This window comes from Endocarpon pusillum (genome assembly GCF_000464535.1).
Source record: "Endocarpon pusillum Z07020 unplaced genomic scaffold scaffold189, whole genome shotgun sequence".
Taxonomy (NCBI): domain Eukaryota; kingdom Fungi; phylum Ascomycota; class Eurotiomycetes; order Verrucariales; family Verrucariaceae; genus Endocarpon; species Endocarpon pusillum.
The window spans coordinates 258,306-278,890 of record NW_006916093.1 but is presented as its reverse complement, the minus strand read 5'-3'; the positions used below and the strand labels follow the sequence as shown (position 1 = coordinate 278,890).

Sequence of the window (20,585 nt, the reverse complement as noted above, 5' to 3'; positions counted from 1 at the left end):
GTGGAGAAGTGGAAACCTTAAGTAGCAGGCAACAAATGGGTTACTACCGGGGGGGCCTGAAGTAATGCTAGCTCAGCGCTAGTATTTTTACATGTAAACCAACTTGGTACAGAACGGCTATGCTCAAAAGAAGTTAGCTGTGATGATTTAACTCCTCGGAATGGAGGCATAACGAATAAGCTTTAAAGCGACGAATGATAATGCTATGTTATCGTATTAAGAACTAGCTGCTGGCCCATCACATGTACGAGGTGCCGCCCAGAAGTAATGAGATTTCGCCCTAGAGGGTATAGCGTGTAGACCAGGGTATTCGACCAATCAGAGGCCGTAGAGTCTCTCGTTTGGAGCTGAATTTGCTCTCTCTCGTTGCTATAGCTATCTCTGTACATATTTATAGATCGTTTGGAGCTCTGTGTGCAGCGTGAGGGTAATAACAACTTTCGTGGATGAGAAATATACAATTTGAGTGGTGTATAAAAGACGTAATTAATACCAAAACACTAAGGATTCTGGTGTACTAATACATGAGATAGCGTAATATGTAGTACGAGAAGCTTGTATCAAACTAATCCCAATGCAGTATCTCATTACTTCTGGGCGGCACCTCGTATTCAATTGAGCCATGGATGTGCTTCCTTTTCAGCTGGTGCAGAACTTTCGAGCTCTAAAATTCAGCATCCAACCACGTCAGCTTTCTGACACCGGTTGCATTGCTAGCTGCCGATGATACCACAATTACTTTCCACAGGCCGCTAATTGGCCATCTACAGCATTCATGCAGCAGGATCACGAAGTTCCACCTAACCTGACTAACTGACTTGTGCAACACTTCCTTATCCACCACATATTACTCGGTGCCGCCGATAAGTGGGTCATGGCGTAACAGATCTCTCCCTATATAGCATAGTGTGCATGAGTGCCAAGCTCCAATTGGGAATGGCTATGGAACAGACTCCATCCTCCCATAATCTACTGACATGATAAATTTGGCTCAAACTTTGACAGTATCCCCTATGTATCTTGTTAAGATATGTCTATAGTTGATTTACTGGTGAGGGTCGATGCATAAGGTTCAGGAAGGATAACGCCAAGAGTCTAAACCTGTATAGAAAGGGACGCACTTTTCGGCGGCACCGAGTACGTAGTATGCCGATAGCTCTGTTCCTACCAAATTTTCAAGCCACCAATTTTAGCTCGCTGCCATTCCACAAATGTTTATCAAAACCAACACAGAGATAGGTTGAATGGCCAGAACTCAGCAATATTTGTTTACATAACGTCTGTCACAGCTACTTTACTTAATTTCATCCCCAAGTAACACCAGCAATGCTCAGGACAGAAATGTACTCTTAGACCTAAAACGCCAAGAAATTTCTGTTGCGAATGAGGGGGTGTTGCCTAGGCCGGTGATCCAGGTCATCTCAGCTTGGAGTGTTCTGCAGGTAAGCCAATCACTTCCTGCAAGTGATTTGTGTGGGTTCAGATGCATGGGATTCGCAAATGCACAGCCGCTCCCAACGGCCTCCAAACCCAAAACTTCGTTTAGGGCCACCTCGAAATGTTTCATCCGCAGCTCACACAGCCTCACCATTACTTTTTTCGATCGAATGCTGGAAAAGCGATCATTAATGTGGGGACACCACGAAATTCCAAGTCGCTTGTTTCTTGCAGCCTCTTAATCCATCTTGGTGGGCACAAAGTGCTTTTACCACTATTTAGGGATGATTGTCGTCTAGTTTGCGTGACAGTCAAATAATATCTAGTGAAAGCAAAGTTGTTGGGTGTATATTTTTAATTCACTGAGAAAAGAAGTGATCATTTTTAATTGCTCGGATAGGGAGTAGATCCTCAAAAATTATGACACGCTTCTAGCAGATGTAATCTTGATCTTTTGTGTTTGAAAGTGTATCCGTACCTCTCACGCAGGTGTTCTGCCTACCTGCACTTACCGAGGTTGGAGATGGCCAAGTAAGATCCCGACTTGACTACGTTTCTTCCCCGATTTGCCTGTTATGCGTTTCTCTTATCATACTAACCACTCATGTCATTCTCGGGGGTTCGAACAGGAACCCTTTGTCCGTTTAGGACATGGTTGATATGTATGATTCTAGGCCGAATATTTCGACACATTCGCCAGTCAGCAAACTCCTTAACCTCATCTACAGATACTCTGTCTTCGCAATACAACCAACGTACAAAATACACAACCTCGTACGACAGCGCTTGATACCGTCAACGTGCGCTACCTCAAGAACCATAAAGTCAATATCCCAGCCTTGCCTGAGCACGTCGAGGCAAGAAAGAACGTGGTATGGTAGCTGGAAAGCTCGAGAATGAACTCAGAGCTTCACGCCAGCACCAATTATTCCCAATGTGCTTAGCCTGGGGCATTCGATGGCTTCCTACTGATACAGTATACAAGCATTACGTCTACCCGCACCGTATGTGGAATACACCAACACAGCGGCAGTATCCGGACGAAATGGCCTTTGCTTTACCGGAGGTATTCACAGTCCAAAGAAGGACCACACCATCCAAACAATAATGCTGAATAACACCAAGGTAATTAACAAGGCAAAGCTTATGGTTGCTTCGCAGCCTTTACATTTCGGAAGATTAGCTTGAATTGATCATACATGCAATACAATGGTCGAGAGTTTGATGTCTGCTCTGGTAGCATCTTAGTGCAAGAAGAGTGAACACCCCATCCACATAACTCCTATTCAACACCCACCCAAAAATCAAGCGATATAAGTAAAATAGGAATATTGCAGCTCTGAGCGTTTGTTCAAGTCCGCTTTCCAGACTATTGGTAGTGAGGAGAGGTCTCAAGGGGTATTTCGCAGTGGAGCAAACGTTCGTCCATCCGGTGGTAAAGCACCGTTCCGTATGAGAAACCTTCGATTTGCAATCTACCATCCAGTAATAGAGCTTGAGGAAGGCGATGATATTTCCATTTAATTTATTCTCTGTGCAACAAGCCCTCAGATCAAAACACTTGTATATACATGCCAGCCAACAGATCCTGTCAAGTTTGAGTGCTAGACATCCAGTTAAGCTGCAAAAAGGAAGGCAAAGGCTTTACCTATTGGCTTGTCACTCGAATGAGACGAAAATAAATCAAAAATATCAACACGCTTGTAGATGAACTGCGCAGGCTTGCCCTCTGCACTGAACAGGAGAACAGCTGATAAAGCTCTGCCATCCTGTCAACTTCACCGCCGGCTATGGTAGGAATTTAAGCAAAATAAATCGGTTCTGAAAAACAAAAATAAAGAGTAGCTTTGTCTGGTTTCGATCCAGAGTCTATTATGATTAGCCTGAGTCAACAGGAAAGTACTGTGTTATGTCCATACCCTCCGGGTTATGAGCCCGGCGCGCTTCCGCTGCGCCACAAAGCTGATTTGTTAGAATTATTTCATAATAACTAATATAAAGTTTTATTAAATCAGAACACATCACCCTGCTTTCTTAAACCATGAATCTCAATTGATGGAGATATGGAGTGTCATTTTGTCCTTTGATGCTTACAGGCCGAACGATCTCTACTCCTCCAAAAACTCAGTAGCCAATCAGAAGCTCTACATCGGATGCTATTTGATTATCATTGTTGCTGTGATGATCTCTTTCACAATAACTTGCACAATTCTGATTTTAGTAACCGGTCTCACTACCCTTCACGATAGCCCTGATTCATGCACCTTCTCCTCCTAATCACCATCGACAAGTAAATTTTCTTCTGCTTGTCGTGGCGCTGGTTGATAGAGGAATACTACCGCTGCTAGAGCACCCAGCATTAATCCATGTAGTAAGAAAGCAGCTATAAACGTCGAAGATAGAGGTAGACATAGGATCGATATGGAAAATCAGATGGTATGCTTCCAGCGCTTCACGGGGCCTTTTCCTGTGGCGGAGGGTGGGAAGGAGAAGGGGTATTGTAGCAGCATTTACTACACTTCCTCCTAGACGACATCAAATATCGCGATTTTGACGGGAGTGAAGATCGACGACAAGGTAGTGCTGCTGCTGCTGCTAATTCAGGAGGATCGGAGGTGCAAAAGCAGCTCATTACTCTGGGTGGCTGGAAGAGCGTAGAAGATTATTTATGGCTCAGGAAATTGACGGTTATGGCGGCGAAGACGAAGGGGAGGGATGGATATTGGGAAGCTGGGTCAGCAGGGAGGGTTAGTCCGGTTGTGGTGGGTGAGAAGGTGGTGTGAGGAGGAGGATTGCTTGAGATATTTGAAAGTGAAGCGGAAGGAAGGATCAGATTTGAGCCGGGAATGGAACTGACGCGAGGTAGTCTTTCTTGCAGGCACGAGATAATTGAGAGCAGGAGTGAGGTTGAGATGAAGATAGAAAGCCGGATGTACCCTCCAATAAGAAGTGCGATTCGCAGCTCAGAGCCTGCTACTGACCACTTTTTGTGCTCCTCATCTGGATCACATCCAAAATTCAACAAATATCTTCCACTTTCTCCTTCTCAGCCTCCTCACCCAGGTCAATCTTTAACCTTCTGTCAAATAATTCCTCCAGCATGGCCCAACACACTCCACTAACCCTCGGGTCGTACCTCCCCTTACTCAGCTCATCGCGGATAAAAGCATGCTGAGCACCAGCAATCTCATAGAAACTGAACTCCACTCCCGCCTCATGCAGTGTCTTGCGGATCAGATCCCTTCCCTCGCCCGGGACATGATTATCGCGTTTCCCAAAGATCATGACCAACTCTCCACGAATATCCTTGGTGCGCTGCAGAGAATCATCGGATTTCCCAGCACCAAGGGAGTGAGAATGAATGTCCGTAGCGAAATAGCAGACTGCTGCTTTTATGTGAGGAGAGAAAGCGCAGCGGTATGCGAGATGGCCACCTAAGCACATTCCTGTAGCACCTATTCTACCTGTGCAGGTCGGCAATTCGAGGAGGGTATCGATTGCGAGGTCGGCATCTTCGTCGTAGGCAGATAGAGTTTTCGTGATTTTATACTCGTTGCCGGCGTCGGTGCCTGGGACGTCGTAAGCGAGGGGTTCCGGACCGATGAATTCGTGGTAGGACGAGGGGGCTGCAACGATGTAGCCGCTGCCGGCTAGGAGGCGAGAGAAGCGGGAGACAGGGCCAGTTACTGGGGGAACTTTAGTTAACATGGGTTGGAAGGGAATGTAGGAAGGCTTTTGCAATTAAAAATTTCTTGTGCAAAAAGAGCATCGTGTTTGTCCGCCCAGAGGAAGAGGTAAGCGTCGTCTCCCTTTCTTACCTTGATAGATCTCGCTGAACACCACTACTCCAGGAAACTTGGCCTTAGGATAGCCTGGTATTGATGGATGGAAGAGGAAGATGCCTTTGACGCTGTCTCAGTCTGCGGCAATTGACCTGGTGTTGAGGGCAGAGGATGGCGTACGCATCGTGCCATCTCCCCCAGCTTTGGTAGGCACATCGACATACGATTCCTGTATCAGCATCTTGGGCAATTCCTCGCTCGCAGGACGGTGGGTTTAGAGGTGGGGAATTGTCCGAAGAGTTGGGCAGCTGTAGCAGAGTTCGGTGCCGGTTGCTCCGTACTGTGTATCTTATCCCTAGTGGCCACGCTAACCAACCTGTAATTACCAAATGCTACGGAGTACTACTAGTCATTCCACGAACAGCTTTATCCACCAATGAGGCTTCTTGATCATTGTTTTCTACTTCGTCATTGTGTGTTAGCTCTCGATCCTCTATTTAGGATTAAGCTATGCATACTTCAGCGATACTCGTAGATACTATCCAGGCCGCTGACACACGTACCTTACTTCGACGTGGGTCCTTCTGCCCCCTAGTGGTTCTTGGCTACAGCAAAATCCCGCAGTAACCTGGTGCCACTTTATCATCCTGTACGGAGTACAAACACCAACGGGGTATTATCCCGCGTTCCAGTCTGCTCTTGTGTATTTCTCTCTGATAGCCATGAATAACGGTCTGCAATATCCATGCTGTTACCTGCTTATTGTCCAATTTTTATTCACTGTCTTCAATAACATACATTTCTTTGGTACCAGAAGTCTATGCAATGGGGTCATCCATCTTCTTTGATGCTCACTTCGATGCCATTGTCGAGCAGGCACTGAAGTTTTATCATTGTCCTGGACTGTCTATTGCCGTTGTCCACAAAGGCACTACGTATGCAAAAGTATGATTCCAGAATGATTCCCGCAATGCCAGATCAATCCGTATTTACTCACTACTGATGCTGTTTTCAGGGTTATGGCTTTGCAAATATTGAATCAAAAACAGCCGTGACCCCTGAAACACTTTTCTACACTGGAAGTACCACCAAATCCTTTACCGCTGCAGCGTATTCCATCATCGCATCTGAGCCATCTAAATATGGTGGTGTGGACTGGAGTACACCCATATCTCATATTACCCCAGAAGACTTTGTGCTTGCAGATGAGTGGGCGACTAATCACGTTACCGTCAAGGACGCTTTGTCCCATCGCACAGGTTACCCAGGGTGCGACATGGCGTATGGTCAAGTAGGAACAAATATGAAAGATACGATCAGGCTCTTGCGGCACCTGCCCATGGTTGCCGAGCCGAGGGTGGAATGGCGGTACCAGAATATTATGTATACAGCAGTCAGCAACGCTATCGAGAAAGTCACTGGCATGTGGTTAGGAGATTTTTTGCGTCAAAACATTTGGACTCCACTGGATATGGCTAGCACTTTCTTCACCTTGGAGCATGCATTGCAATATGTCAAAGCAAGCAAGGGACATAATGTACAGCTGGCCACAGGTTATCGATGGGTGGCTGCAGATGAATATGGCTGTCGATTTCTGACTGGTGACAATCAAGCTGGTCATTTTGTCGAAGAGCCCTACATGAACCTGTCACATGTATCGGGAGCTGGCACAATGATTAGTTCGGTCGTTGATTATGCCAAATACCTCCATTGCATGCTGCAACAATCAGAACCTATTCCCCCTTTGGGCCACCGAGCTCTTCGTCAGGCTCATACACTGATTAACTCCGAAGTGTTTCCAACTGTAAGTGACCAGTCTCCTATAAGGATAGGACAGCCTTCATACACTCTAGGCTAGTTCCATGAAATCTACGCACGTGGCGGCGGTGGGCCAGTTGAGATATACCGTCATCCGGGTGCACTTTACGGCTTCAGGGCGGAGATGGTATATGTTCCCAAACTCGAGCTTGGAATCATTACACTTGGAAACGGGGCCCCAACCGCTACTCAGGTTGGTCAACTATTAGTGTATGAGATAGTGGACAACTTGCTTGGTATTGATCGTTCAGCTCGGTTTGATCTGAAGAAGGAACACATTGCTCAAGAAGAGGCACTTTTGAAGACGCTGCCGCTACAAATATCCCAGAAGAGACTCTTTGGGCCCTTTACTGGCAGCGTCAGGCCTTTGCGTATATCCATGCAGGATCATGCTGGGAAGTACTCGAATGCAGGCTATGGTGAAGTAACAATCAGTGTTCGAAGCCGTGATGCAAACTATAAACTCGCCGAACTGAGCGACAGCGCTGGTCAAGTCACGGATCATTTCCTCCGCCTCTCTCCGTCCCCCCACACATGGCGCTGGGCTGCAGATCTTACCCACGTCTCAGACGAGTGGTTCCTTGCCAGCTTCGTCAACTCGTATCCGCCACTGGAGTTCAAGCAAAACCCAGATCGGTATCAGTACGGCGATGAAGGTGTGCTGGAGACCCGTGTGAGGGCAGTGTTCAAGCTTGAACCCCAGGGGGCCGTCAGGCGACTGGGAATTGAGCTCGAGCCAGACGTTGCTGATGCTGAGGAAGCAAAGCAGAGAAGAGGCAAGGGTGACAAGAGGACAGATGGAGTGTGGGACTGGGATATAGAAAAGGGGATGATTTGGTTTGAGCGGATTGATTGACCGTATGAGAAAGAACTGGTTTGTATGCCCCTGTGCATCAAAAGCCGAATCAGCTTGTCGAACGATGCTCATGGGAACATGAGGGGCTATTGATGTCTCACAGAGTGCGCAACGGATACCTAAGGAATAACGTCTTTAATTAGTAGTAGCAGAGAAGACCAAAGCACTGACGTGCCATGATGCAGCAAAAGGGGCCAAGAAATCATTTTACTACCGGGATTTGTGTGCAGCGGGATTTTAGTCGTTGGTGAGACAGGTGCCTTATTTTCTGTCTTGCTAGCACATAGATCGTGTATGAACGAGATCCTTGATGCCAAGTACCACACAGCCCTCTGGCAATTCTGTTGTATGCAGTTGAATAACATCCAATTTCTCTTTACTGCCAAGGCTTCGTGTTTCAAGTTGGAGCGGTAACTGACGCCAAGCATTTGGCTTATCTACGCTCGGAGTGGGGCAGCTTGCTCCCTTTCCAACCGTACAAAATAGTTGACCCGTTCCTCATGACTGAGATGCACTGTCGTAGATGGCCCACTCAAAGTGTTCCGGAGAGGAATGTATTCACGAGGTATGTATTGCTGCATTTTATATCCTAGTATAGTATATTTTGCGTAATGAAAAGTGGGTCGGTGGATCTGGGGTCCTCGGCTCTTTCGGCTCCTTAATAGGGAAAGTGAGCACGCGAGCAGCTTCAACGCTAGACCCACTTATGCAGTGCCTTTCTCTCACGATTGGCTTCTGCCGTTGCCAATGCGGTGGGATCAGGTTGGCAAGGTCGGCCAACACACCTCAGCCCGATTCTCCCATGCCGCAGTCCATTTCCCAAGTCTGGCAAACAGCGGATCCATACTCCGTACTTACGCTCTTACTGCAACATAAGCCAGAATACTTCTCTCAACATGAGAGTTGAGCTCAGCCCACCGTGTTTTCCTTGTCAATAATGCTTCGTATCTTTTCTCGCTGCCTACTAATTGTGAGCCTCTTCTCGTCTGTTACTTTTACCCATCCACAACCTAGTTCGAGCAGCTCACCTCCAAATACCACGCCCGAGCCCATGCCTACCCCTCCCTCGAACGAAGCCGACCAGAACAAGTACTTTCATGAACCCGGGGGCCATGAACCAGGCGAAGACGACCGCCTTGGGCATTACGACACTCGCTATTTTCATGGCTTGGTCTCTCTGGACGAGCGAACGGAAACCCTCACGCATATGGTCAGAGCATACCTCACAACTTTTCGGAAGCTAGGCCTGGAGACCTGGATCGCACATGGCACACTGTTAGGTTGGTGGTGGAATGGAAAGGTCAGCAAGTATGACAGTGTTTATCAGGTGGTCAGCTGATTCCGACATAGATTCTACCATGGGATTGGGACGTCGACACCCAAGTCTCTGGCGCAACCTTAATGTACATGGCGGAGAATTGCAATCGGACAACACATGATTACGTATCGGATGACAAGGAATATCGACGCACATACCTTCTTGATGTAAACCCATGGTCGAAACAGCGCGATCCTGGTGATGGCGCAAACATTATCGATGCAAGATGGATAGATACCACAAATGGGCTTTACATCGATATAACGGGTCTGAGCGAGGTACATCCAGAAGAGAAGCCCGGGATCTGGAGCTGCAAGAACTTCCACGATTATCGTATCCGAGATCTGTATCCGATGAGAGAGAGCATATTTGAAGGAGTCAGGGCGCGAATACCTTATGCATATGATCAGATATTGGTGCAAGAGTACGCGGCGCAAGCTTTGGTGAATACGACCCATGAGGGGTACGATGTGGCCCACGGTTTCCATGGGCTAAATGCTGACACGGGTACAGACATCGGTGGCATGAAGACGTGAAAGAATGGATTCCTATATCTGGAGAAGCAAGATAACGCAAGGAAATTCTCGTACTCATTTCATGATAGCACACGCGAATACCCTGCATTTCCGATGTTGATATCATTCAATCGTTAGCGAAGCATTGGCTGGCGCAGGTTGAGCTTGGAGCAGGAGGTTTTAAATGGGGAGGGTCTTCCTACAAAAATGGTTTATGGACAGCGAAAGCCACAGACCCAGTTGTACTCGAGGAAGCCGAGCCGAGCCTGGAATATATAATGTGACCTTCATGGATTTCCCTCTACTGCCACAAGATAACTTGTTTCGAATCGTCGTAGTAGTAGCAGCGAATGGAGTTATGTTCTCGTTCAGGTCGAATACTAAGTTAGTGCAAGTTGTGCGTGGCACACGCATGTACATAACTACTACTAGTAAGTTAGTAGTAGTGGAGGATGATCAAAGCTTGGCAATGATGACGCCGCAGCTACTAGATTAGAATTGATCTTGATTACCAATTGAATCAGGCAGAACGTGGTCGAATGAGCATTGCCACTCCGCTCAAAATGAGCTTTGCTGTGAGATTCTGGTGTCTCTCGAGATTCTCTGACAATTATCGCCAAATCTTTACCCCGTGGATAGATGCAAATCACTGACCTCGAAGATGGAACCTGCGGAGGACGTAAATGAAAGCAACCCGAGAGATTCAATAACAGGTCAGATCAACCATGAAGATGATGGTCCGTTGATGGAGATTCATGTCTATTTCCATAGCAAGCAATTTACGGTCCAGGCACCGCCAAACATAACAATCTCACAACTTTCATCTTCACTTGCTGAGATGCTCTCGATCGAACCCCAGAAGCAGAAGATCATGATTACACCGAAACCAGGCATCCTCAAACCTCCGTTTCCAAACACTCAGGTCTCCGCTATCTACACACCCAAGACAAAGATCACGCTTCTGGGAAGTACGGAGAAGGAGATTTCTGACCTCAATAACAGCATTACCAAGGTCCGTGTCCGATCCGGGAACCGACTTGCCGCTGAAAGAGCTGCACCCAAAGCCACCAAGCACCGAGATTGGAAGAAAATCCAGGAAGAAAGTACCTATACCTTTCACTCTATCCGCCCGCTACCCTATCTTCTGAACCCGGAGCGGTCGCATCGATTTCTTGAGCGACTAGCAGGCGATCCTGGCATTAAAGCCGCTATGAGGGCTCACAAGTTCTCCGTTGGTCTTTTGACCGAGATGGATCCAGCCGAGCACACCACACAGGAGTCACGGACATTAGGACTAAATAGGAATCGTGGCGAGGTTATCGAGTTGAGATTGCGCACAGATCGTTATGACGGTTATAGAGACTACAAGGTTATTCGCAAAACTCTGTGTCACGAACTCGCCCACAATGTCTTTGGTGAACACGATCGCAACTTCTGGGATCTGACGGGGCAAATCGAAAAAGAGGTGGAGAAAGGTGATTGGCAGCATGGAGGCCATAAATTGAGTGAAGACGAGTTTTATAATCCGGGCGATGATGGCTATACTGATGGAGGGCAGCACTTGGATGCTGGTGGTTGGACAGGCGGAGAGTTTGTGCTGGGCTCGGATCAAGTCTCACATGGATCGGAGGGACTGACCCGTCGTGAGATTCTGGCCAAAGCTGCAATGGACAGGGCGGAAAAGCAGAAAAAAGCGCAGAAAGAGATCAACGAGTCGCAAGGCGATGATAAGGCTTTAGACAAGCAGTGATACTAATACGAGGACAGGAAAGTCAGTAGGGGTCATGGTGGTGGCATCTGGGGAGGCGCCATGCACCTAGATGTGCCCTTTGGTTGGCTCCATTCGACCCCTTCCATAACCTCCAAAAGGGTTAAGTACCTGGCATGGTGAAGACAACCTAGACAATTCCTCATCGTTTCCTGCACAAAACAGTCTCATCCTGGAATTTAATATATTGTTTTAATTAACAAACCTGAGACCTCCGTGGCCGTTCCCTTGGAAAGTATCCTTCCGTACTAGTTGGTGTTCCCCGGCGTTCGACTGTTTGTCACTTCAGTACTACTACGTAAGCTTACGTAGTACTGAACTCCCCTGCCTTTGGCCCTTGAATTTAGGTTTGGTTGGGCAGCGTCATATGCAAAGCAGTTTGTGTTTCACCGTTCGGACCCTTGTTTACGTTCGGCATTATCCTAATCTAGCCCCAAGTTTGCCTAAATAATTTCCCGTACCCAAGATTGGAAGCAGTCAAGCAACCTCGTCTGCGGAACCGTATCTTTGGCGCCATAGATGCCAGAAATTCGATTCACGATTACCTCTTACTGTTCTTTGCTTCTGTATGCCTCTGCTCGAAAGTGGTCGCGACAGAAGCTGCTCTGCTGGCGCAACCAGCTCGCCGGTGCGCCGGCAGAGCCAACTCTCCAACATGGCCAAAAGTGCCATCCTCAGTAGCGCCAGCACCTCTCCAGCTTCCGACGACCTCCCTCCTCTTGATCACCACGATTCATACCAGAAGCTTTCAAGCATGATGGGCCCTCCCAAGACAATTCCTAACAGAAACATTGGCAACCAGCCTCAAAGAGAAAACAAACCCATCCCTTCTCAGCAGTTCCTCAGTCCAACAAATGGCATCGGACACGCTCTCAATGACACACCTCTTTCAACCGCTCCAAGCAGTCCTCAGATGTATGGTTCAGGAGGCTTTGACCCTGCAACAGTATGTGCTAACATTTTGCAGTCATCCTAGTGTCAGCAAAACCGGAACACCTAAATCCCGTGCTACCACACTCGACATACCCGGTCTCACAAGATCCAAAGTTTCTCCCGACGGCCGAATAGCGCAGCGAGATGTTGGTAGCAAGCTTGTCCTTGTCATGGTTGGACTTCCGGCACGGGGAAAAAGCTACATTGTGAAGAAAATTGCGAGATACCTCAACTGGATGCAGCATGACTGCAAGATCTTCAATGTGGGCAATCTACGCAGAATGGCCGCAGGTGGAGGTCAAACCCAAACCGATGCTAGCTTGGAAGGAAAGCTTCGAGCTTCTGTTCGTCGGCTAAGTCTAGCTCGGGGACGTCCATCCAGCATAATTGACCATAACGATCTGCTCCCACCCCCAGCCATCACCACACAAATCATGGTCAATGGAGAGGTGCAGGGGAACGTTTTCGAAGAGGTTGAACAGCACGCGCAACATATACCCAGTCAACCCAAGCATACACTTCCAGCGCCGGAGCACATGGATCAAGACGCCAACTTCTTCGACCCTGAGAATGCTAGGGCTTCCCAGATTCGTGAGCAAGTCGCACTCGAGACACTTGACGAGCTGCTTGACTATGTCCTCAACCAAGGTGGTTCGGTCGGTATTCTGGATGCAACAAATTCAACACTCGAGAGACGAAAGACCATCATGACTCATATCCGAGAGCGCACTGGCTCCGAACTGAATGTTCTGTTTCTTGAATCGCTCTGTTTTGATGAGAATCTGCTAGAGTCAAACATGCGTCTCAAGCTTTCGGGTCCTGATTACAAGGACAAAGATCCTGTGGAGGCACTTGCAGACTTCAAGAAACGAGTGAAGATGTACGAAAAAAAGTATGTCCCGCTCGGAGAGTACGAGGAGCGCCACAGCATGCCATACTTGCAGATGATCGACGTGGGTCGCAAGGTTGTATCTCATCAGATCCGGGGTTTTCTACAAATCATTCTATCCACATATCTGCTCAACTTCAACCTAGCTCCACGACAGATTTGGTTAACGAGGCATGGCGAGAGCATGGACAATGTGCATGGGAAAATTGGTGGTGACAGCTCTCTTAGCCCAGCTGGCGTCCGATACGCAAAGGCTCTGACTAGATTTATTACCGAAGAGCGAGCTGCTTGGGAGCAGAGGCAGGTCGAGAAGCAACAAAACTGTCATTGGCCACCACGCCCTGGTGACACCACACCGCCAAATCCTGAGTACACCCGGCAGTCGACTGGGCAAGAGAAGAACTTTTGTGTTTGGACATCTATGCTCAAACGCAGCATCGAAACTGTCCAGTTCTTTTCGGAGGACGATTTCGACATCAAACAGATGCGCATGCTAGATGAGCTCAATGCCGGCGATATGGAAGGCATGACTTATGAGGAGGTCAAGACCAAGTTCGCTGACCAATATGCTTTGAGAAAGCTTGACAAGTTGCATTACCGATATCCAGGGCCTGGAGGAGAAGGTTACCTCGACATCATTAACAGACTACAGAAGGTTATCATCGAGGTTGAGAGGATGACAGACCATGTTCTGCTGGTCGGGCATAGGAGTATCACTCGAGTTCTTCTAGCTTACTTCAAAGGGTTGGGCAGGGAAGATATTTCAGACCTCGACGTACCCCTTGGAGTGGTGTACATGCTTGAGCCAGTGAGTGGTGTCTTGCATTGCTGATCCTTCCAAGACTGACATTCGTTGCAGAAACCATACGGTGTCGACTTCAAGGCGTATCGCTACAATCCTTCGACAGATTGGTTCGATTACGTTCCAGATTTCGAATTGAGGCGAGCCACTAATCCCCAACCATATTGAGAACACAATTCTTATCACTGCGACCAATCCTGGAATTCTGGAGTTTTTTACCATGTCGCATTCGCACATTTGGCTCTGTTGCTTTGTACTGACCTTAACAACCTGAGTTGATAGGTGTTGCCCGAAGCATCCATACTTCAGCACACACAGCCTAACTATCGACTTCTGACGGCTATAACATGATGAGACAACGGCGTTATTCAACAACAGCGAGCATTCAATGGGAGATAAAGGATTGAGGCTATCAAGCCAGACTTGTACTTGTATGGCGTGAGGAATCCATGGAATTCAGTTGGATATTGCTTTCTCAACTCTTGGCAAGGGCTTTGACGATGGCGTTGAATGGGTCCACTGCATGCGGCGTGGCTTGTGATCATCACGAGCGCTCAACAGCTATTCGAAATCAGACACTTTTCCTCCAGATCTATCGAGGGTGAATACTTTCATTTCCGCCACCAGGCAGTGCAGAGAGCGCTAGTGCTGTCAGAGCACGTTTTTGGCTGACCCAGCAAAGATGCTTGTTCCCCACCATTGCATGCTTGCATCCACACAAGCAATTATTTTCATGCCACTGTGAAATTTTCTTGCTCAGTTCTCTCCTGGAGTACAGAAGGATCTTCGTTCAGCATCGTTTCGTATCGTGTCGTATCTTGCCTGATCACACTGGACATGTTGCCAGGCGGGTCTAACGCATACCACTGCATCTCACTCACAGCACAATAACAACACGCCCAACAAGCTGCTCGGCGGTTTTGATCGCTCTCACATGGTCATCAGCGGAAAACATCACCAACGCCCCAACCTCTTTATATATCGGGCTACTCGACATAGTAAAGGAGGGCTAACATGCCTACTATCGTGCTCACACATTTCAACATCATCACTGCTGTACTAGGCGGCTTCATCACGGTATTTGGCCTCGTTTCTTATCTTTTCAAGGAACGATTTTATCTCTCCGAAGCTCGTAGGTTCACATGTCAATACCTTTTACGAATCTAACGGCCCCCTAGTGATCTCTCTAGTGGCTGGCATCACTTTCGGTCCTCACGCCACAAACTTGATCCGACCTGTGGAATATGCCCTTGGCAGCGAGGAAAATCTTACCTACATCACGTTGTACTTCTCTCGTCTCGTTCTGGGTGTACAGCTTGTTCTTGCTGGAGTTCAATTACCAAGCAGGTATCTCTTGCGAGAATGGAAAACCTTGTCTCTCTTGCTAGGTCCAGTTATGGTTGCCATGTGGCTGTGTGCCAGCCTACTCATCTTCGCCATGGTCCCTAATCTTCCATTCCTGCATGCATTGGCATGTGGCGCGTGTGTCACACCCACGGATCCAGTTCTTTCGAATTCGATCGTCAAAGGCAAGTTTGCAGATAAAAATATTCCAAAGGATTTGCAGAAGATCATCATTGCAGAATCTGGTGCCAACGATGGACTGGGATATCCTTTCCTCTTCCTGGCCTTGTATCTGATCAAGTATAACGGTGATGGCGGTCTAGGGCAAACAGGCAGCACAGGTAAAGCCATCGGTTATTGGTTCGGAGAGACGTGGGGATACACCATCGTCCTGAGCATTATTTATGGTATTACTGTTGGCTGGATAGCCAAGGAGCTTCTTCATTTCGCAGAAGATCACAGATTTGTCGATCGAGAGAGCTTCTTGGTCTTTGCAATCACCTTGGCGCTCTTCATTACCGGGACGTGTGGCATGATCGGATCTGACGACGTCCTGGCATGCTTCGTGGCCGGCAATGTCTTTACCTGGGATGACTGGTTCCGACTCGAGACCCTCGATGATTCGTTGCAACCCACCATCGACATGCTGCTGAATGTCTCCGTCTTCATCTGGTATGGCGCTGTCTGCCCTTGGGTGTCCTTCAGGGTCAACGATGTGATACCGCTCTATAGACTGGTCTTCCTCGGAGTATTGATTCTTCTGTTCCGCCGGATACCCACTATCTTGATACTGCACAAGAAGATTTGGCAGATCGAACACCTTCGACAAGCGCTCTTTGTTGGATTTTTCGGACCAATCGGAGTCTCGGCTATTTTCTATCTCTATGTCAGTATCGACTTTCTAGAGCAAGTGACATATCATGGCGAGGTAAGGGAGGATGCTGCGAGGCTGAAGGATGTTATGATGGTCGTGATCTGGTTCCTTGCCATCTGCAGTATTGTAGTGCATGGTCTATCAGTTCCTGTCGGAAAGCTTGGCTACCACATTCCCCGATCAATATCATTGGCATTGAGCGCAAGCACGGAGAACACAGAATCTCGAAACATTGATCTCCGAGACTACTCGGGTTCTGCATCTCGACACCAACCCGGTAGGCTCCAGCAGCAGCGAGATCCTCAAGATCCACCTCCTAAAATAGCTTTCAGATTGAGAGGTTCGAAAGTGATGCCAAAGAATGACAACGATTTGCAGGGCCCTACTGGTGAGCCGAGCAGGCCGATTAACTTTGTCAGCACATTGAGTACACAGCAAAATACTCCTGCAGAGAGCCTCAGCCAACCAGACCGAAGTCTTACAGAGAAAGAGAACGAGCAGTTGTGTCACATGAAGAGCGGCGAGAGGGTAGATCAGGTGACACCGCCAACGCAGGAAGAGACTGAGCGAGATCTGCCAATTTGAGCAGGATGAGCGCAACGCAAGAGATATAGATGTAGTGGTTGGGTTCGCAGCGGATGAGAGCATGGAGGCGTGCATAGATTGTGTAGAAATGTTGAACAAGAGTACATAGACCTCTCAAGGCTTCCACAAGATGTGCATAATTGACGGCAGCAATTGTGCTTTCTGTGTGGCGTGGTATGTCAGCGTGCTAGTATTTGCAGCTCACCCTGTCCCTAGAGACTTCACGTTAAGAGGAAATTTGTATCTAGAAACGCGCATGGAGTGGTTGTGTTGCTTGGCTGGCTCCCCGCCTGCTCATGAACCAATCGCTGCCGCGCCGACAGGCTGCCTCTGCATCTTCCACAAACTCCAGAATAATTTCTATACAGCAACGAGGTCGCCAGACCAATCCGTCGAGAGGATTCGAATACTCTCCCTTCCAAGACATCCTGCTACCATCCTTTCTGCCACGCCTGTCTAAGCAATAATAAACAAGTAAACCCTGACGACCAATCCTCGAATAACACGATTCCATTGCTGCAATGTCGGATTGAACTGCCCAACAACAAGGTGGCTTGACATTGTTTGCGTATTTCTGCTTAGAACTCGAAAAATCGATTTGTCTCCACTGCAGATCCAAACCGTTTCAACCAGACGGATGTGTCGATCATAACTTGCTTCGCAAAGCTCCTGCTCCCTATCCGATTCGAGACCCATCTTTAAGCACACACTTCAAGTATTGAATGAGGCCGTTGGGATACGCAGGCGAAGATGAAAGGATTCAGACAAAGAGTGGTTCGTCTTCCAGTTGAAGTCCCCCATGAGCTCGCGGCTGTGCAAAAAGTAACAAGTACATTTTGCCTCGAATTGACTGACAGAAGCTCTTCTAGCACGAGCAGTTATCAAGAGCCAAGGACTCGAACAAATCCTCCAAGAAGAAAGATTCTGCTTCCGGAACAGCCTCTCCTTCACAATCGAATGCGCCCTCTGGTACTGATAGCCGATCTCCTGCGAGTTCGGCTCAAGGTACGCCAACGTCATCTACCACAAATGTCAGTGATGTGAGGAATAGAGCTTCTATAGGAAGTGATGGAGGATCTACCGGTGGGCAACATACAAACTCTATACATCATGCCACGCAGAATTTACCCAATGCACCAACTGGCCATGCGTTCATGCCTCAACCTCCTCCTGGCTCTCAATCTTCCGTTGGCGGACCAGGTACCCCATCCAGGCCTGGCAGTCATCTCAACCCCAGCGTGGTGATCAGTCCGAGCGCGCCGGTATGTTGACTTCCTATTCTTCCCCTCGTTCTCGATCTTCGCGTTTGTCACACTCTATACAACTGAAGCTTCATCTACTGACTGGCGAAACGGTATAGCATGTACCTCCACCAGGAGCAGCGGAGACTATGCCTGGCGACCTAGCGCCTCCAAAGGCTGGGCAGAAATCCCTACTCTTTGCTGGATTGCAAACAACTCCCAAAGATGTGCCTGAAGGAATTCGAACACCTAAAAGACAGCATTCGTCACGATTCGATATCTCCGATCAACGGCAGCGTGAGCTCGAGAAATTACCCGGGTTTCATGAGGTTCCACCGCACCGGAGGCAAGAACTGTTTATGCAAAAGATCGATCAGTGCAATATTATTTTCGATTTCAATGATGCCACTGGTGATATGAAGTCGAAAGAGATCAAGCGATTGGCCCTTCACGAGTTATTGGACTACGTTGCCAACAATCGGTCTGTCATCACTGAGCCAATGTACCCCCGCGTGGTGGATATGTTCAGCAAAAATCTTTTTCGACCAGTTCCACCACCGGTCAATCCCCAAGGCGAGGCATTTGACCCCGAAGAGGATGAGCCCGTTCTGGAAGTTGCTTGGCCGCATATACAGGTGGTATACGAGTTTTTCCTGAGATTCATAGAGAGCCAGGATTTTAATACCAACATCGCCAAAGCACATATTGACCATCAATTTGTTCTACAGGTATGTCGGCTTTTTATTGGGGATTGTGAACGGGCTAACGAGATAGCTTCTCGAACTATTTGACTCCGAGGATCCTCGGGAACGAGATTTCCTCAAGACCACACTTCATCGGATATATGGAAAATTCCTCAATCTACGCTCATACATCAGACGCTCCATCAACAACGTCTTCTTCCAGTTCGTCTACGAAACTGAGCGGTTCAACGGCATCGCAGAGCTTCTTGAGATCCTAGGATCGATCATAAACGGTTTCGCGTTGCCTCTCAAGGAAGAGCACAAGCTGTTTCTTACGAGGGTGTTGATCCCGTTGCATAAGGTCAGGAGCCTGAGCATGTATCACCCCCAGCTGGCATACTGTATCGTCCAGTTTTTGGAGAAAGACGCGGCCTTGACAGAAGAGGTACCTTTGATCCGCTGTTTTTCTTGCTCTCCGTGCTAATCAGGCAATCTCAGGTCGTCTTGGGCCTACTTCGATATTGGCCGAAAGTCAACAGCACAAAGGAGGTCATGTTCTTGAACGAAGTAGAGGACATCTTTGAGGTGATGGATCCGGCAGAGTTCGCCAAAGTACAAGAGCCTCTCTTCAACCAGCTGGCAAAATCTGTCGCCAGCCCTCATTTTCAGGTGAGCATTGCAACCGGGAATGCTTAAAGCATGAGCTGATTCTAGTGTCAGGTCGCCGAACGAGCACTCTACTTCTGGAACAATGAATACTTCTGCAACTTGGTCAGTGATAATGTTGAGACCATACTGCCAATAATGTTTGCGCCACTGTACGAGAATTCTAAAGGACATTGGAACAGGTAAATTCTTCCCATCACTGCACAGTTCCCCGACTTGACGCTGCTTAGGACTATACATGGTATGGTGTATAATGCCATGAAGCTATTTATGGAGATCAATCCGCAATTGTTCGATGACTGCTCGCATGACTATACCGAGCTACAGAACAGCGCAGAATCTCGGGAGCAAACTCGTCAAAGCAAGTGGGATCGATTGACGGAGCAAGCCAACAAGATGAAGAGTGGTCTTAGGACAGCTCCAATGAAGCCAATCAACGTCAAATACGAAACAGATACAATGACTCACGATAGTCAACAACGTCTTGATGCTCTCAAATTGCACGACGAAGGCGCTATAGGGAGCAAATCAACCACGGTTAGTTGAGTTGCAGTTCTCCTGGAGTCCCGTCTTTCTGTAAATGCCTTCCTTCCCTTCATGTACTTTACAACCGCTAAGACCAAGTTCATTATCCTTAGTAACCTGGATCTTGTTTCTAACATGTGCGGTGAAACTTTCTCCAGAGACGCCCACGCGGGTCTTCAGATACCACAAAAGGTCATCGTTCGGGTGCAAGTGGCGAGAGCCGACCCAAGGGCACAAGAAGGAACTCCGGAGGCAGTAGCAACAGCACCACAACCTCTACCACCGTGTCTCGCATGAATCCAGCGAATCTTCCTCCCCAGCCAGCACATACCTGAAGATGGTCGGTCCTCTCTTCTGTCTACTCACACGCTATGACTGGGCATCGCGTCCCTAAAGCAAGCGACCGGTCCGAATGATTACGTTTTCGTGTACATTTTCCCGGCCAAACCCGTTCAACCTTGCTTTCCACGTTTACGGGCTTGGTGGGATTGCCTGGTTTCCACAATCGGGCCTCTTCTTAGGTGGGGGCAGGACGCGCGTATGGGGCTG

At 48.1% G+C, this 20,585-nt stretch overlaps 7 protein-coding genes across 7 annotated transcripts; 6 read left to right on the top strand and 1 right to left on the bottom strand.

The window, feature by feature from the left end:
- Positions 1–4,455: 4,455 nt before the first annotated feature.
- Positions 4,456–5,460, bottom strand: EPUS_03064 (uncharacterized protein; the record flags this gene model as incomplete). Its single annotated transcript, XM_007803006.1, has 3 exons — positions 4,456–5,123; positions 5,256–5,339; positions 5,400–5,460. The coding sequence occupies 3 exons, from the start codon at positions 5,458–5,460 to the stop codon at positions 4,456–4,458; spliced, it is 813 nt and encodes a 270-aa protein (XP_007801197.1).
- A 584-nt stretch (positions 5,461–6,044) lies between these two features.
- On the top strand, positions 6,045–7,893 carry EPUS_03063 (uncharacterized protein; the record flags this gene model as incomplete). Its single annotated transcript, XM_007803005.1, has 3 exons — positions 6,045–6,164; positions 6,235–7,023; positions 7,078–7,893. 3 exons carry the CDS (start codon positions 6,045–6,047, stop codon positions 7,891–7,893), a joined length of 1,725 nt encoding a protein of 574 aa, XP_007801196.1.
- Positions 7,894–8,944: 1,051 nt separating this feature from the next.
- Positions 8,945–9,747, top strand: EPUS_03062 (uncharacterized protein; the record flags this gene model as incomplete). The annotated part of the gene is made up of 2 exons (XM_007803004.1): positions 8,945–9,193; positions 9,244–9,747. The coding sequence occupies 2 exons, from the start codon at positions 8,945–8,947 to the stop codon at positions 9,745–9,747; spliced, it is 753 nt and encodes a 250-aa protein (XP_007801195.1).
- A 640-nt stretch (positions 9,748–10,387) lies between these two features.
- EPUS_03061 (uncharacterized protein) lies at positions 10,388–11,476 on the top strand (the record flags this gene model as incomplete). Its single annotated transcript, XM_007803003.1, has 1 exon — positions 10,388–11,476. The coding sequence occupies one exon, from the start codon at positions 10,388–10,390 to the stop codon at positions 11,474–11,476; it is 1,089 nt and encodes a 362-aa protein (XP_007801194.1).
- A 673-nt stretch (positions 11,477–12,149) lies between these two features.
- EPUS_03060 (uncharacterized protein) lies at positions 12,150–14,286 on the top strand (the record flags this gene model as incomplete). Its single annotated transcript, XM_007803002.1, has 3 exons — positions 12,150–12,409; positions 12,462–14,124; positions 14,176–14,286. 3 exons carry the CDS (start codon positions 12,150–12,152, stop codon positions 14,284–14,286), a joined length of 2,034 nt encoding a protein of 677 aa, XP_007801193.1.
- Positions 14,287–15,132: 846 nt separating this feature from the next.
- EPUS_03059 (uncharacterized protein) lies at positions 15,133–16,921 on the top strand (the record flags this gene model as incomplete). The annotated part of the gene is made up of 2 exons (XM_007803001.1): positions 15,133–15,250; positions 15,297–16,921. The coding sequence occupies 2 exons, from the start codon at positions 15,133–15,135 to the stop codon at positions 16,919–16,921; spliced, it is 1,743 nt and encodes a 580-aa protein (XP_007801192.1).
- Positions 16,922–17,671: 750 nt separating this feature from the next.
- Positions 17,672–20,371, top strand: EPUS_03058 (uncharacterized protein; the record flags this gene model as incomplete). The annotated part of the gene is made up of 8 exons (XM_007803000.1): positions 17,672–17,695; positions 17,791–18,183; positions 18,282–18,890; positions 18,937–19,290; positions 19,344–19,514; positions 19,566–19,693; positions 19,742–20,048; positions 20,195–20,371. 8 exons carry the CDS (start codon positions 17,672–17,674, stop codon positions 20,369–20,371), a joined length of 2,163 nt encoding a protein of 720 aa, XP_007801191.1.
- Positions 20,372–20,585: the final 214 nt, after the last annotated feature.